Source organism: Rhinoraja longicauda, chromosome 23 (genome assembly GCF_053455715.1).
Source record: "Rhinoraja longicauda isolate Sanriku21f chromosome 23, sRhiLon1.1, whole genome shotgun sequence".
In the NCBI taxonomy this organism is placed as follows: Eukaryota; Metazoa; Chordata; class Chondrichthyes; order Rajiformes; family Arhynchobatidae; genus Rhinoraja; species Rhinoraja longicauda.
Window position 1 is genome coordinate 15955619 of NC_135975.1, and position 15997 is coordinate 15971615.

Below are 15997 nucleotides of genomic sequence, written 5' to 3' on the forward strand. Positions count from 1 at the left end.
AAGTTAGGAAAAGGGGACGTACAACGAGATCTGGGTGTCCTAGTGCATCAGTCGCTGAAAGGAAGCATGTAGGTACGGCAGGCAGTGAAGAAAGCCAATGGAATGTTGGCCTTCATAACAAGAGGAGTTGAGTATAGGAGCAAAGAGGTCCTTCTGCAGTTGTACAGGGCCCTAGTGAGACCGCACCTGCAGTACTGTGTGCAGTTTTGGTCTCCAAATTTGAGGAAGGATATTCTTGCTATTGAGGGCGTGCAGCGTAAGTTTACTAGGTTAATTCCCGGAATGGCGGGACTGTCATATGTTGAAAGGCTGGAGCGACTAGGCTTGTATACACTGGAATTTAGAAGGATGAGAGGAGATCTTATCGAAACGTATAAGATTATTAAGGGGTTGGACACGTTAGAGGCAGGAAACATGTTCCCTATGTTGGGGGAGTCCAGAACCAGGGGCCACAGTTTAAGAATAAGGGGTACTAATCCCTTGATTAGTATGGGTGTCAAGGGTTATGGGGAGAAGGCAGGTGAATGGTGTTAGAAGGGAGAGGTAGATCAGCCATGATTGAATGGCGGCGTACACTTGATGGGCCGAATGGCTTCATTCTGCTCCCATCACCTATGACCTGATGAGCACACCTGCATGGGGAAAGGAAAGTCAACTATTTTTGTGGGTCACTAATGATTACACATTCGCAGCCTTTCATTTGTTCTGAAGTGTATAAATCCCAGGGCAAGAACTGTCCAATTGTGCCGCCCTGGTGATATTTGAATCACTGCAAACATGTTAATAAGTCAGCTTGTCCAAATCAGGCTTTTTCTGTTCTGTTTCGGGAAGCCCAGAATCCTACCTTGTCCAATTGTACTGGAGGAACAAGGTGATTTGTGACAACAGCCTAAACTTCATAAACATGTGTGTTTGTGTCTCTTACAACTGTGCTCATTGTGAAATGTATCTGGCAGTGCAAGGGGCCTGTGAACAAGCGATTGATGAGGGTATTTTCCTCCATCTGCTCAGACTAACAATACATTTCAGTTAATAAGAAATATTGTCCCCAGGAAATGACTGAAATGCGGTCACTGGAGCATGAGAGTGGCCTTTTGGATAATGTTCCAAACAAAATATAATTAAAGAACTTTACTCCAGTAACTACTTTACTTATGCTGAAATGTTTGGCTGTGATGAGTACTGGAAAGGAAATCTCCCTAGTATTGTGCAATATTATATACTTGCTGACGTCTTAATTTACTTAGAGTTATAGAGTGACATAGTGCGGAAACAAGCCCTTTGGCCCAACTTGCCCACACCGACCAACATGTCCCAGCTACATTAGTCCCACCTGCCAGCATTTGGTCCATACCCTTCCAAACCTGTCCATTCCATGTACCTGTCTAACTGCTTTTTAAATATTGGGATAGTCCCTGCCTCAACTACCTCCTCTGGCAGCTTGTTCCATACATGCACCACCCTACGTGTGAAAAGGTTACCCCACAGATTCCTGTTACATCTTTTCCCCTTCACCTTAAACCTACGTCCTCTGGTCCTCGATTCACCTACTCTGGCAAGAGACTCTGTGCATCTACCCGATCTATTTCTCTCATGATTTTATACACCTCTATAAGATCACCCCTCATCCTCCTACACTCCAAGGAATAGAGTCCCAGCCTACTCAACCTCTGCTTATCTCAGACCCTCTAGTTCTGGCAACTTCCCCGTAAATCCTCTCTGTGCCCTATCCAGCTTGACACGTGGCGGCGCCTAACGGCAGCGGCTGACTAGCAGTCTGTCCGTCTTTTTTTTGTTGAGTGTCGGTGTTGGGATGATTTTTATATATATTTTTTTGGTTGTGTATGTGTGGGAGGGGGTGGTGGTGTGTGGGGGGTGGGTGTGTGGGTGTGGGGAACTTTTCTCTTCCTCACGGCGCGGGGTGCGGCTCGGCTGCGGGGCCTAACATCCCCCGGTGCGGCTCAGCCGCTGGACTTACATCGCCCGGTGCAGCTCGGCTGCGGGGCTTAACACCGCCCGGTGCAACTCGGCTGCGGGGCTTAACACCGCCCGGTGCAACTCGGCTGCGGGACTTTACTTTACATCGCCCGGTGCAGCTCGGCTGCGGGGCTTAACACCGCCCGGTGCAGCTCGGCTGCGGGGCTTAACACCGCCCGGTGCAGCTCGGCTGCGGGGCTTTACTTTACATCGCCCGGTGCAGCTCGGCTGCGGGGCTTTACTTTACATCGCCCGGTGCAGCTCGGCTGCGGGGCTTAACACCGCCCGGTGCAGCTCGGCTGCGGGACTTAACTTAACACCGCCCGGTGCAACTCGGCTGCGGGACTTAACACCGCCCGGTGCGGCTCGGCTGCGGGACTTTTCACCGCTGGTGCGGCTCGGCTGCGGGACTTAGCTGCGCAAGGCTTGGTCGCGGGCCTTTCATCGCCCGGTTCGGCCGCGAGACGTTTCAGCGCCCGGTGCGGGGACTGTGCGGGTCGGTCGGGGACGAGCTGTCTGTCCGTGGGCGTGGGGAAGAGAGGGGAAGTTTTGTTGCCTCCATCACAGTGAGGGGGTGTTTGGAGTCACTGTGATGGACGTTTGTGTTGGGGTTATGTGTCTTGTGTTCTTTTTTTTTTCTATGACTGCTATGTAGTTTCGTTCGGTACTTCGGTACCGAACGACAAATAAAGCTCTGTTATACCTGTTATACCTGTTATCTTTCCTATAATGCGGTGCCCAGAACTGAACACAATACTCTAAATGTGGCCTCACCAACATCCGAAACAACTGCAACATGACCTCCCAACTTCTATACTTGTTTAAATTATTCTATAATCAGTTTTGCATATTACATTCATACAATGTGTTTTTATTTTGTGCCAGCTTTGCCTTTTAACGTGGTGAACATAATGAATCACTTTCCAAAATCCAGGTTAAATTCCTCTTGAACATCAGTGATACACAAACCATGACAGAATCTCCAATCTGTTCTGCACTCTATTCCATCGAGAACTTGCAATAGTAAGACATAAACTCGATTAACTATCATTCAATTTGCACCAATACATGGGAGTAATTTTACATGTTGGGGAAGGAGATAAAAACAGAAATAGATGTGCAGAAAATAGAAAACAGAAATGTAATGGTTTACATTCTAGTTTCTATAACCATCAGATAACAAGCCAGCACACATCTGTTAGCTTATCCATCTGGGACTGGTAAAGCTCCAAAAAGAAAAAACGCTTGAGAAATGTCTTGTTCAACATTTATTTTGTACTGCCTTTTCTATGGATCTTCACCTAATTCCCTGGAACCTTTACCCACCACTGTGGCCAAAACCCAAGAGATTAGGGCAGTCAGAGTTTTATTTTCCCTATTACATTAAATGAAAATAAACCCTGGCCACATTCTGTGCTGTCCTCAGGCAAAGATCAATCCCTTGGCAACAAAAGCTATTCCAATTCTGTTAATGCTTCACCACCGACTCTAAACACTTTCATGTCACAGTCTCACCAGTTATTGAACATCTACCAAGCCAAAGAATTCCACTGCTGTCAGGGAAGCCTCACTGGCTGTCGATTATTGCTCCCACATTCACCCTGTTGGAGACAGGCAAAGCACTCATCCATTTGTACAATGTGTTGCTAACTAAGAGAGGTCTCCCCACGTGTTGTACACCAATATTATACTAACTTGTTAAACTTTATTAACTAAATTAACTCCAACAGTCACCAGTCAGACAATTGCTAGTTTAGATATAGGTTAAATTCCACAGGGTTCATTGTGAAAATCCTATGCTGATTTTTAAACATAAATTGATTCAATGCTGCCTCATATTCCCAGAGGCAGATGTGGATGACATGGTTGTTTAATTACTGCTTTGTCATCCATGGGAAAGCGAGTCTGTATCGAAGTGGCTTATTTGAAGGATCACAATGGGATTTTCACAATGAACCCTTTATTTTTACAAACAATATTCTTGCAGGTAATTTAGAGGTATTTTAGCTTCCACATTTGATTTCATTGTCATTCAGTCAAGTGAGTAAGCTCAGCACAGCAGTGTTGAAAGTAGGTATCGTGAGTTTGTGTTGCAAGGCACCATAGTGTCCTTCGATGGGGAAATGAGCAAATGAGAATGAAGTGGCTTTACATTGCTGAAATACAGGAGAAGCTTCAAGCATCAGGATAAAGTAGCAGAACTAGAGTTGGTTAAAGAAAATTTACTGTCAGACAATTCAGATAAGGTAACAGTGATGGATCTCCTACGCACTAAGCAACATGGTTCTGAATGCTACAAGCTCAAGCACAAATAGGATTTTAAACTGACAGAAAACCACACCCAGTTCTCCCAAAGTGCAAAGCGATTTGAGCATTGGCACACCGTTTAAAATGACAACAGGTTAATACCATACTTGGCCAAATCCTGTCAGTGAATCGACAGGCAGTAGTGTCCATTTGTCACTTGAGTTTGTTTTTTCATCCAATGGAGGGAAACTCCTAAAAAAAATGAACAAATACATCATTCAGTGCAGTGTTATGGCATTTATCATCCTCCAAGTGAAGTTAAATATTACGGTACCTCGGTCGTTTTGGGCCAGCTTTGGTGATGTGGTTCCCGGGTGTTTTTTCATGGTTCTCACATTTGGGGAAGAACCGGCCATATCTGGGATGACTGCCAGACATTAAAAGATAGGGTTAGCCATTGGTTTATGATAACAAATGTAATGTTCATGGAAGGGAGAGGACCGACGTGAGGACCTCATTGATGTTAACACACACAGGCAGCCTTACTTCTTGAGGAGAGCCCACGCCAGTACGTAGAGTCCTGCAAAAGCGGATGCTCCTAATAAAACCAGCAGGGCCACAAACCAACCCTGCGGCCTCCAGAACCACGAGATCCGAATCAGCACAGCTGTGGTAAACTGTTACAAACAGAAACATGATTAAAACATTACGATGTACCATAATGAATCTACTTATCATGGCCCTGGAAAATAATCGGACTTGCCAATCAGGTTCCATTCCAGTCAAACTGATGCCGATCAAACTGACGGCAGATCAAACTGGGGAATCCGATCCATCCACTTTGCAGGTTTGTGAATGCTTCAGGCATTCACAATAGACAATAGACAATAGGTGCAGGAGTAGGCCATTCGGCCCTTCGAGCCAGCACCGCCATTCAATGTGATCATGGCTGATCATTCTCAATCAGTACCCCGTTCCTGCTTTCTCCCCATACCCCCTGACTCCGCTATCCTTAAGAGCTCTATCTAGCTCTCTCTTGAATGTATTCAGAGAATTGGCCTCCACTGCCCTCTGAGGCAGAGAATTCCACAGATTCACAACTCTCTGACTAAAATAGTTTTTCCTCATCTCTGTTCTAAATGGCCTACCCCTTATTCTTAAACTGTGGCCCCTGGTTCTGGACTCCCCCAACATTGGGAACATGTTTCCTGCCTCTAACATGTCCAACCCCTTAATAATCTTATACGTTTCGATAAGACCTCCTCTCATCCTTCTAAATTCCAGTGTATACAAACCTAGTCGCTCCAGTCTTTCAACATATGACAGTCCCGCCATTCCGGGAATTAACCTAGTAAACCTACGCTGCACGTCCTCAATAGCAAGAATATCCTTCCTCAAATTTGGAGACCAAAACTGCACACAGTACTCCAGGTGCGGTCTCACTAGGGCCCTGTACAACTGCAGAAGGACCTCTTTGCTCCTATACTCAATGTAGTATCCCATATCAGTGGCAGCTTGGACGCAGGTGAGCCTGGGTCAGGGTTTCTCTGGCGGTTTAAGCTGTCCTGGCACTGCAGCCAGTCACGTGTGTGGAGCAAGGTCCAGTGTGTGGTGCTGCATGAACAACATCTCACTAATGAACCAGGAGCCAGGCTCACAGCAGGAGCGGCCAGGACCGCACTGGAGGATCACTGGCAGAACAGGCAACAAAGGAAAAACATCCCCGCTGCACATCTCCCAGACATGGGAACTCCATCTGTTAATCTTGTGGCACAATCTGTTCAATGCACAATAATATCCTAAAGCTATGCTGATCCTGGCTTCTGCATTGGTAATATAACCATTGCATTACCACCAAATATTATTCATTATCCATTTCTATTACTTTTAATTCAGCTCGTTTCTTTAAAGAAATATTCTCAGAAAATAGAGAGCTAATATTTACACATTTGCAGGTATTCACGCATTGTAAACTGAGGTGAATTCGTTAATTGAAATGCAAGCTGTTTTTTCCATAACCTCTTAACATTTCTATTTTTAGCATATTTATACAATTTCTTGAAGATTTAAATAAACGTGCAATTTTCAAAGGCAGATGGTCCATTATAAATCAGGCAGGTGGGTTTCTGACAAAGCGGCACCTGCTCGGTATTGGAGTGTCGGCCGAGATTTCTAATCTCTGTTCTAGAATGTAGCATGAACTAAACCCGTAGCTGGACTCAAAAGCAAGCTTACTACCCATGAGCTACACATGCCTCTGCCTATTTACTGGTGACACGGTGGTTAAGTTACTAATCCTGAGGCTTGGGCTAACAAATCTGGGGGACCCAAATTCAAATTTCATCTTGACAATGGTAACATTTAATTACAATCAATAATCTGGAATTTTGCATTTCTATTGAATTTTTGTTTTAAGGTGAGAGGTGAAAGATTTAGTAGGAAACTGAGAAGCAACTTTGTCCGCACATGTGGGTATATCGAACTGATAAAACTCAAACTGATAAAATGTTTAGATCAAGCGAGCACTTCCTGGAGTGGACCATATTGTTGATGACTGTAATTCAATAGTGATACCAAACTGACCGGAGTGGTCGGTGTACTGGTGGCCGGTTGTGTTGTTGTCCACGGGATAATGTGTATAACGACTGTGGCTGTGCTGGTTAGCTGGCGTGCTTTGGTTCCTCCAAACTCATCAGTGACTTGAACCAACAATTGATAGTCCGTTGGATCTTCCACACCACCAGGAACGTCAAACTGGAAGCTTTGTGTCGTGGCCACGGACAGAAGGTTCATATCCGTTCTCCGTAGCACAAAACGATTGTGTGTGTTGCCTAAGAACAAACACAAAAAAAGAAACACAACGTTAAGATAAAATACAATCTATTCCAAATCCATGTACAGAACATTGTATGTAGTGTAAACATTCACTGATAGGATCCAATGTATAAAAACCTCAACAGTTTCTGGATATATATGGATATATAGCACATTCACAATTTTGCTCAGGGCCAAAGCTCATAGTCACCAAATGATTGTTTTTTTGGGGTGTGCGAGTCCATGGAAACATTGGCGTGGTATCTCCAAGACTGGTCTCCACAGCAGAATGGGAGATAAGGCCCCTTGGAAGGTTCAAAGATGGGCTTCAGTAATTGTACTGAGCAGCTAATTTTAATCCCAAATTAATGATGAGTTGAGTTAAAGTGCCAGGTTTAAAAGTCAAATAAAGTTGAACCAGGAACTTATTCTGCCTCATCCAACATAGAGAATGTCTGACCATTAATAAACCGATAACGCCAGCAATGCTCATGACAGAGTGGAGCTGTCACAGCAGGACAGTAAATCAGCACTAACACTGGTGCTCCCACCTGAACTGTTCATATCAGGAACATGCTTAAATACTAACAGCATGTTACTTCTGTAATTAAGAATTCCAAAAGTACTGATTGTGCTGGTTGGATTTAGTAATCAAGTAGTTTACATAAGCCCACGATGAGCAATTAAAGTTTCGACTAAATCTTTCTAGCCCAATCCCCATGGATAGTCAATTCAGATAAATTCTTTGTGCAGGAAGAAATTGCAGATGCTGGTTTAAACAGAAAATAGACACAAAATGCTGGAGTAACTCAACGGGACAGGCAGCATCTCTGGAGAGAAGGAATGGGTGATATTTCGGGTCGCGTCTGAAGAAGAGTCTCGACCTGAAACGTCACCCATTCCTTCTATCCAGAGATGCTGCCTGTCCCACTGAGTTACTCCAGCATTTTGTGTCTACTTTCAGATAAATTCTTTGCTTGCGAATAACTGATGTTATCAATGCTGTCAGAAATGGCTGAGTATTATTGTGTTCAAAAATAATATTTTTTTTCATGTCTGCATTACGTCTAGAAACCCAAATTAAAAACACATACCTTATCCTAATCCCAAATGTAGGTGTGCAGTGTAAATGGGATGCATCATATCTGATAATTTAGCTGGATATAAAAATTTGGTGAGACTAAAACCCACCCAACAACAAGTGACCCACAGTTAAAATTAGAAATTAGTCTCCATTTACCTCCCACAATCAGGTAGCTGAGTTGGTCATTGGCAGAGTCTTTGTCTGAACAGTGGAGTTGGAGAAAGGGAGTTTTAATTGTGGAATATATAGTGGTTTCATAGTAGGCTGGGTTGCAGATTGGTGGTTCATCATTTATATTCTATAGACATAGAAGAGGGAAATAGAAAAATATGATAATTTAAGTTGGATAAATCTCAGTAACACATGACAATTATATCCATTTCACTGATTTGGACACCCGGACAGCACTTTGTTTCAATTTGCTTGCTTCGGCAATCCCAATATTTTATATCTGTGATTCTCATTTTGCTGATTGTATGACAAAAGGACTGCAGATGCTAGTTTAAAAAACAAAACACAAAGTACTGGAGTAACTCGATGGGTCAGGCAGCATCTCTGGAGAACATGAATACTGTAGGTGAGGTTTCGGGTCAGGACTTTTCTTCAGACTCAGAGTCTGAAGTAGGGACCCAAGCCGAGATGCCTTCCATCTATTCCCCACCCACCTACAGAATGCTGTTGACAGAACATAAAATTGGGGCAGAGTTTTGCCTTCTGTGAAAATCGCTGACAGTTTTTACATTCAGAGACAATGAAAAACTAATATAAATGAAATAATATATATATTTTTAAAACTATGTTAAAAGCACAGAAGTGTGCGGTTGTCTTTGGTTGGTGGTTCCGGAGAGAACGACTTGACTAACTGCAGTGTGTAGGTCTGGTGTTCCCATCCTCTGCATTAATGTATGGCTGGGGCTGCCTGACCTGTTGCTCCATTGCTGGATGCAGCACTGCCACCCAGGGGCAGCGGTTGGTAATGCTGGGCTGAGAGGCTGGCTACAATACATGACGCACAGCCTGTTCAGTTTAATGCGGTCGCCAAGCCGGTTTGATGAGGTGCTTAATATCTGTGGCATGTTTTTAAAACAAAAATTAAGTCAAATTAACATATTTTCAATCAGATCGACACAAAATGCTGGAGTAACTCAGCGGGACAGGCAGCATCTCTGGAGAGAAGAAATGGGTGACGTTTTGGTTCGAGACACTTCTTCAGTTCATTACCAGAGACATTTAGATAGTGATGGGAAGGCCTTTGCCAGCAAGTGTTGTCAAAGGCCCGCCGGGGCAGACTGCAGTGGAGCACCCACCTGAGGCCCAGCATTGCTCACAGATCCCCTGCCTCACTGGACGTCCCTGGGAGCAGGACCTTCAACTACTGGTCAGTGTAGCTCTGAGGACCATGCAGAGGTGTACGCGAGATGTTAGCCAGCCAAGCACTATCTAACCCAGGACAGGTATTCAAAAGCACCAAAGCAATGCAAAATAGTCAAATAATTAACAAACCTTTCACGTTGTCTTCTATAGGCCCAACATTTGTAAGTTAATTTTGATAAATTTTCCCTAGTGTAGTATAGACGTGCGTTGGGTGTGTGTTGGTTAGTGTGAACTCGGTGGGCCGAAGGGCCTTTTTCCACACTGCATCTCCAAACTAAACTAAACGAAACGAAACGAAACGAAACTAAACTAAACTAAACTAAACTAAACTAAACTAAACTAAACTAAACTAAACTAAACTAAACTAAACTAAACTAAACTAAACCAAACTAAACTAAACTAAACTAATTAAACTAAACTAAACTAATTCCTATTGCAATTCCTCAGATCCTAGATCCTGCACAAGATCTGATGCTGTGGATTTTCGGGCGGACTGGGCTGATCCCAGTGAGTCTGTGCCTGTGGAAGGGTAAACACTAGATACACCCTCACAGTCTCTCTGTAAATCCAGACTCACAGCTGTGTGCATCTGTCCAGGACTTACCTTGGCTAGATTGGTGGCTGACTGCCAGGGGCCCCATTCCTTCTCTCCAGAGATGCTGCCTGTCCCGCTGAGTTACTCCAGCATTTTGGGTCTATCTTCGGTTTAAACCAGCATCTGCAGTTCCTTTCTACGTGTTCCATTCTGAACTGTTGGCTACAGCCAGTGTACTTGGACCCTTTCAACTGAAACTTGGGACATGTTGTGGAATTAAGAGTTTCCCCGGTACTTCTTATTTACTGTATTCTGGCACAGATTGGTGATCTGGCTGCTGAATTACATGTCAGTATTTCACATCATAACCAAGCAGAATTGACCTGCCCTCGCTAAGAGCTTTTGATATAAACTGCAACTCTGTCATACTGCACTCTTAAAACAATAGCCATCTTTTGAACATATATTTTGCTTGTGTGTGTATGGCGCTTTGAGCTACAGAAAAACGATATTATAAATTTCAACATAGCACAAAAATGCTCTTTAAATACACAAATGGGTTCAAAGGCATCCTGATTCATTTAAACACTGTAAATGCTAAAAATCTAAAACGAGAGAGAAAATGCTGAAAATACTCAGCCTGATGGAAGCAGAGTTGACCTTTCAGTCAGTGACTTTTGAGTCAGAACTGATTTATTTATTCAAGAACAGTCTATTTTGGATTGAAAATAAGGTAATGGCTTGGCTGATGTGACCACACATGTAACTGCAGTTAGGTTACCGCAGTTAGGTTACCCGAACCCCGTGACAATTTACCCACACAAATTGCTATCAGGAAGCACCTTGAAGAGTACATCAAACCCGACAGCTACACGCCTTTGGGGAACAAAGCTCTCACTTCCATTTGTAATTTTAGCTCTCACTTTCTCGGTGGGATCTGTGATTTTGATTCCCCTAGAGAGGAAATGGTTTTGCTGTATCTACCTCGTTGAATTATTCTATTATTCCAAGCACTTCAATTAACACACTCCTCAATCCTCAACACCCACGAGAATACAAACTAAATTTATTTAATCGGTCTACGTGTCATTATTCAGCTTTGTCCAGTATCGCTGTGGTGAAACCTCAGTCGAGGTTACCATCTCCCACCCCAGTATACTTATTATCTAGGAACTCTTATTTCCTCCTTTTTCCCAAGAAGTCGCACACAATGTTTTGAGTTATAAAATGTAATGCATGGCAGTAGATTTCTGATACTTTACCAGAATGTTCACCGTGACCGTGGTGAAGCTGGTCCTCTGTTTCTGTGGATCAGACTTGAGATCATTATTCAGATCCACCGCTTGCACAGTCAGGGAATAGCGGGCTGCACTTTCTGCATCCAGCAGGTTCAGCACCTTCAGCTGCCCTGGTGTCCACGCACCGGAAACATTTTGATCACGTCAGAAAATGCCGAAAATAACATACATTTCACATATAAACGTTTCTGACATTTAAAAATGTACTGCGATACAAAAATCAATCTTTATGCTCATTTCTAGGACTTCCAATGTTATAAAATCAATGCAAGGGGTTGAATTAAGTTACTGAGTTTTATATCTGCATATATAAAACTGCCCGAGACTAATTTGTGTCTATTGTTGATGTTCCTGCTGCAATTTGGTTCAAAGCACAAAATCTCTAAATTAACAATCATAGACTGAAGGCAAGTAACCGAAGGACGAAACAGCAATCTCCCATGATAATTGCAGGTTATTGGAGATAAAGCACTTAAATCATCCTCCTGGTTGATCCACCATGCATACGCAGAATTTTATGATTTCATTTTATTTGATTGTATTATTTTACTTGTCTATCCTCTTGGAAGTTGGTCAAATACTCCAGAGTCAGCCAATGTGCTTTGAGGAATGAAAGGTGAAGGTAACCTGAATTGGGTTCCATGTAGAATCTGGGAGGGATATCATTGTTTCCACTGGCAATGCTGTACCGAATGCTGTCAGATGGCAGATCAGCATCAGTGAACTTTACGAAGCCCACAATTGTCCCAATTGGGCTGTTTTCAGCGACAGGGAACGTAAAATCGTCGGATTTGGGATTCCATTCATTTCTACGCGTCACTCGTACAATCAAAGTAGCTGTGCCTGTCCAAAGCAGATGGCAAGACACCAATTAGCAAGTCTTAATGAAAATCAGTGATATTTAAATCTATTCAGATTATCACGAGGTTCAATGCATCATACAATCATTTAAATTCCATGCATAGAAGGAAGCAGCTCAACTCAAAATGGCCGTGACAGCCAAATGAGAGCCACTTGAACTATCCCTACTTTTGTTCTGCAGCCATATTGATTGTAAGTATCTCACTACTTGAGTGTTTCTAGATTTATCTTGCCTGTCAGGCAGGCCTCACAGCACTCTTTGGGAGAAAGACATTTTTCCCTTCAAATCCTTCAATCAGTTCACTGGGAATCCATATTCCCTAGTTACTTTTCTCCCTGCAAAGAGAAAAAATGATCTGTTTACTGCACTTCGGTCTCCTAAATCTATCCAACATGGACACTTACTTGTCAAAGAGGGAGCTCCGCCATCTGAAATCTTGATTAGTATTGTATGTTTGAATTGTTGGCCTTCAAATGTTGACTCATCATAGTCCAAACCCTTTAGGCCAATCTGTAAACATATAAAATATGTATAACATGTTATTTTATAAATTATCCATCCATAATAAATGATATCAATGTTATTTTGCAACAATGATTTTCTAAACGATTCCCTCTGCAATGTTTCGTGTGGAGTCACAATATTCTATTGCTGATTCAGAACTGGACAATTAACTCGTTATGGTGACATCCAGTCATAAAATACAAAGATTACCTAAAAATAGGAGAAAACGTGCACAGAAAATAAACAATGATATCAATGAAAATGACGTCAATGTCTCTTTAAAATGACTACAATTTAAACAGGTGATTTTTTGTTTACTGGCTTTTCTCATAAGTTTTGCGTCACCCTTCCAAATATTAGTTTCTGCAGATGGTCAGTCGTATGTGGCTGGAAACATCTGAATGTTGAACGTGTGACATCACAAAGCATCATTTTATTTTTATTTAAACAATGATAGTTGTAGATCAGAGAGTTGTAAATCTGTGGAATTTGTTGCCTCAGAAGGCAGTGGAGTCCAATTCTCTGAATGCATTCAAGAGAGAGCTAGATTGAGCTCTTAAGGATAGCGGAGTCAGGGGGTATGGGGAGAAGGCAGGAACGGGGTACTGATTGAGAATGATCAGCCATGATCACATTGAATGGTGGTGCTGGCTCGAAGGGCCGAATGGCCTACTCCTACACCTATTGTCTATTGTCTATTGTCTATTGATATCATGAATGAGTAACAAAGGGGTTTTGTTCTTACTGACATCGATAAGTCGATTTCATATTCTCATCTAGTTTTAAGGTGTGAAAGGAAAGATTTAACAGGAACCTGAGACATAACTTTTTCACTTGAGCTGCCAGAGGAGGTAGTTGAGGCAAGGACTGTAAGGGCATTTAAAGGACACTTAGATTGGGACATGGATAGGAATGGTTTAGAGAGATATGGCCCAAATGTAGGCAAATGGGATCAGCTTTGAAGGGGCATCTTGGCCAGTATCGACGTGTTGGGGTAAAGGGGCTGTTTCCATGCTGTGTGACTATGACTCTATGCTGAATCTGCATTGCATTTCTAATCAGCAGAAGCACCGAGCCAATGAAGAGAACTTCCATTTCAATTCAGAAAACTATGGGGTTTTTTCCAAACTACTATGAAAGTGGGATGGAACAACACCACACCTCGTCTCCAGTCTTTCCAATGTTTTAATACTTACTTGTATTTCATTTCTACTATTAGAAAATCTGTTTGTTGAAAAGGAATCCAGCACCAGTGTGTAGGTGAGATGATTATTAGATGGTTCTAAATCATTGTCCCAGCAGTTCAGGAAAGTGACTGGGGTGCCTGGTGGGTCTGTTTCAGCAAGCACTGCACTGCAAAACAAGATGAAATGGTCACCGAATGGAAAACTCTTTCTGACTTTATTGACTCAAAAGCAAGTTCTGGAATAATTTTATGCACTTGAGAATCTGATGTGAGGCCACTTTCGACGGTAGAATTGCTAGATATTTTCAGTTATGTTCAGTTACTCCTTCAGAGTTATATGATGATATATGGTCATAAAGATTAAGAATTGACACAAAAATGTGACATTGAGCAGAAGCTATATATTAGATACAATATCCTTGCCAGTGAAGTTATGCTTACAGGAATCAAAGATCACATTTGGTACTCAGGGTGAAGAGAACAGATTTGCAATATTATGTTTCTGTTCTATTTCATTCAGTTTATTTTCTATTGCCAGAAGCCAACTTGGTCTCAGAGTTTCTGTAACAAGGAGAGGTGTGGTCAGAAGACGGACAACATTAATTAAAAAGAGGAACTCTTTTAAAAAAATCATAAAAGGACTAGACAATCTAGATGCAGGAAAAATGTTCCCAATGTTGGGGGAGTCCAGAACCAGGGGACACAGTCGAAGAATAAAGGAGAGGCCATTTAAAACTGAGGTGAGAAGAAACGTTTTCACCCAGAGAGTTGTGAATTTATGGAATTCTCTGCCACAGAGGGCAGTGGAAGCCAATTCACTGGATGTATTTAAAAGAGAGTTAGATAGAGCTCTAGGGGCTAGTGGAATCAAGGGATATGGGGAGAAGGCAGGCACAGGTTACTGATTGTGGATGATCTGCCATGATCACAATGAATGGCGGTGCTGGCTCGAAGGGCCAAATGGCCTCCTCCTGCACCTATTTTCTACATTTCTATGTTTCCATGAACCAGTGAAAGGAATATCTACCTGCAGAAAGGCTTTAAAGGCATTTAAGAGCATAATGACCGGGAGGGGTCAGGATCACACTGGAGCACATCCTCTCACTGCTTTGAAGTGAAAATAATTGACATTTTAGTACAAGAATAATGAAGGCTGAATAGGCAAAACACGTTTTTCGTAAGTTTATGGAAGGTGTGAGATGAAGTCATTGTGGATTGTGGATGCCTTGGTTCTAAGCTTAATTTCCTTAGAAGTCAATCATGTCAATGCGAGGTCCGAAGGGAACTTCATTTTTCCTAATGATACTCTTCACAAATCTGAACAGGACTTTCCAATAAATCAGGACATTTTCAGTGATTGCTGGAGATGATTTTCAGTGATTGCTGGAGATGTGTATCCATTTTAAGGATTACTGTAAAGTCACTGTGACTGAATAAGGAAACATTTAAAGGTCTGTTGCATTCGAGTAATAATCGTTGGTCTATTGCTGGTTTGACGTTAAGTACTCACTTGTAAAGGGTTGGCTGGCACTGAGGGGCATTGTCATTAAGATCAATGATATTAACAGTTACTGTTGCAGTGACGGAGTGGACCCGGCTGGAGTCAAATGCTCTAATTTCCAGTATCTGTTTGTGAGGAAAGGTGGTGTCTTCATAATCAGGGCAATGGGTCAGTTTGAGTTCTCCTGTATCTGTGAAAACCCATCAAGCAAAACAAGAGATTTAAAATGCTTACCAGGAATAATGTAAATATTTGGAAATTCAAATTCAAATTTGACAATTCAAATTTAAATATTTATCAGTGTGGAAGCTATGATTCCAATATAATCAGATTAAGTACAAAAATAGAACGTGCCAAAGGCAGTAGTACTTGAATGATGAAGTAATTCAGCTACTTTGAGGCCAAAGACCTGGCATAGATCAGTTAAAAGGGAAAATTGGGAAAAATAGAACAAGACGTTAGCAATGGAGAATATTCAAACCAGATACAGAAGCAAAGGATTAATAACAAGTACATATCAATATGAAGAGGCTCTCAAACATCAAAAAGTGTAGAGGTGATTTTATTGAAAATTAATCTGGCCACAGACCCGGCAACATCCAACCTCGCTCACTC

General features: G+C 42.3%; 1 protein-coding gene across 1 annotated transcript in view; it reads right to left on the reverse strand.

Moving 5' to 3' along the window:
• Window positions 1–4013: 4013 nt before the first annotated feature.
• LOC144604769 (cadherin-related family member 3-like) overlaps window positions 4014–15997 on the reverse strand; it is a 39870-nt gene continuing 27886 nt past the window's right edge. Inside the window, exons 12-22 of the mRNA XM_078419414.1 lie at window positions 15392–15572; window positions 13892–14048; window positions 12596–12701; window positions 11957–12172; window positions 11294–11439; window positions 8279–8420; window positions 6808–7055; window positions 4771–4901; window positions 4559–4651; window positions 4392–4476; window positions 4014–4178 (exon numbers count right to left, since the gene is read on the reverse strand). Coding sequence (XP_078275540.1) covers window positions 4014–4178; window positions 4392–4476; window positions 4559–4651; window positions 4771–4901; window positions 6808–7055; window positions 8279–8420; window positions 11294–11439; window positions 11957–12172; window positions 12596–12701; window positions 13892–14048; window positions 15392–15572 — 1670 coding nt within the window. The remainder of the gene's footprint in view (window positions 4179–4391; window positions 4477–4558; window positions 4652–4770; window positions 4902–6807; window positions 7056–8278; window positions 8421–11293; window positions 11440–11956; window positions 12173–12595; window positions 12702–13891; window positions 14049–15391; window positions 15573–15997) is intronic.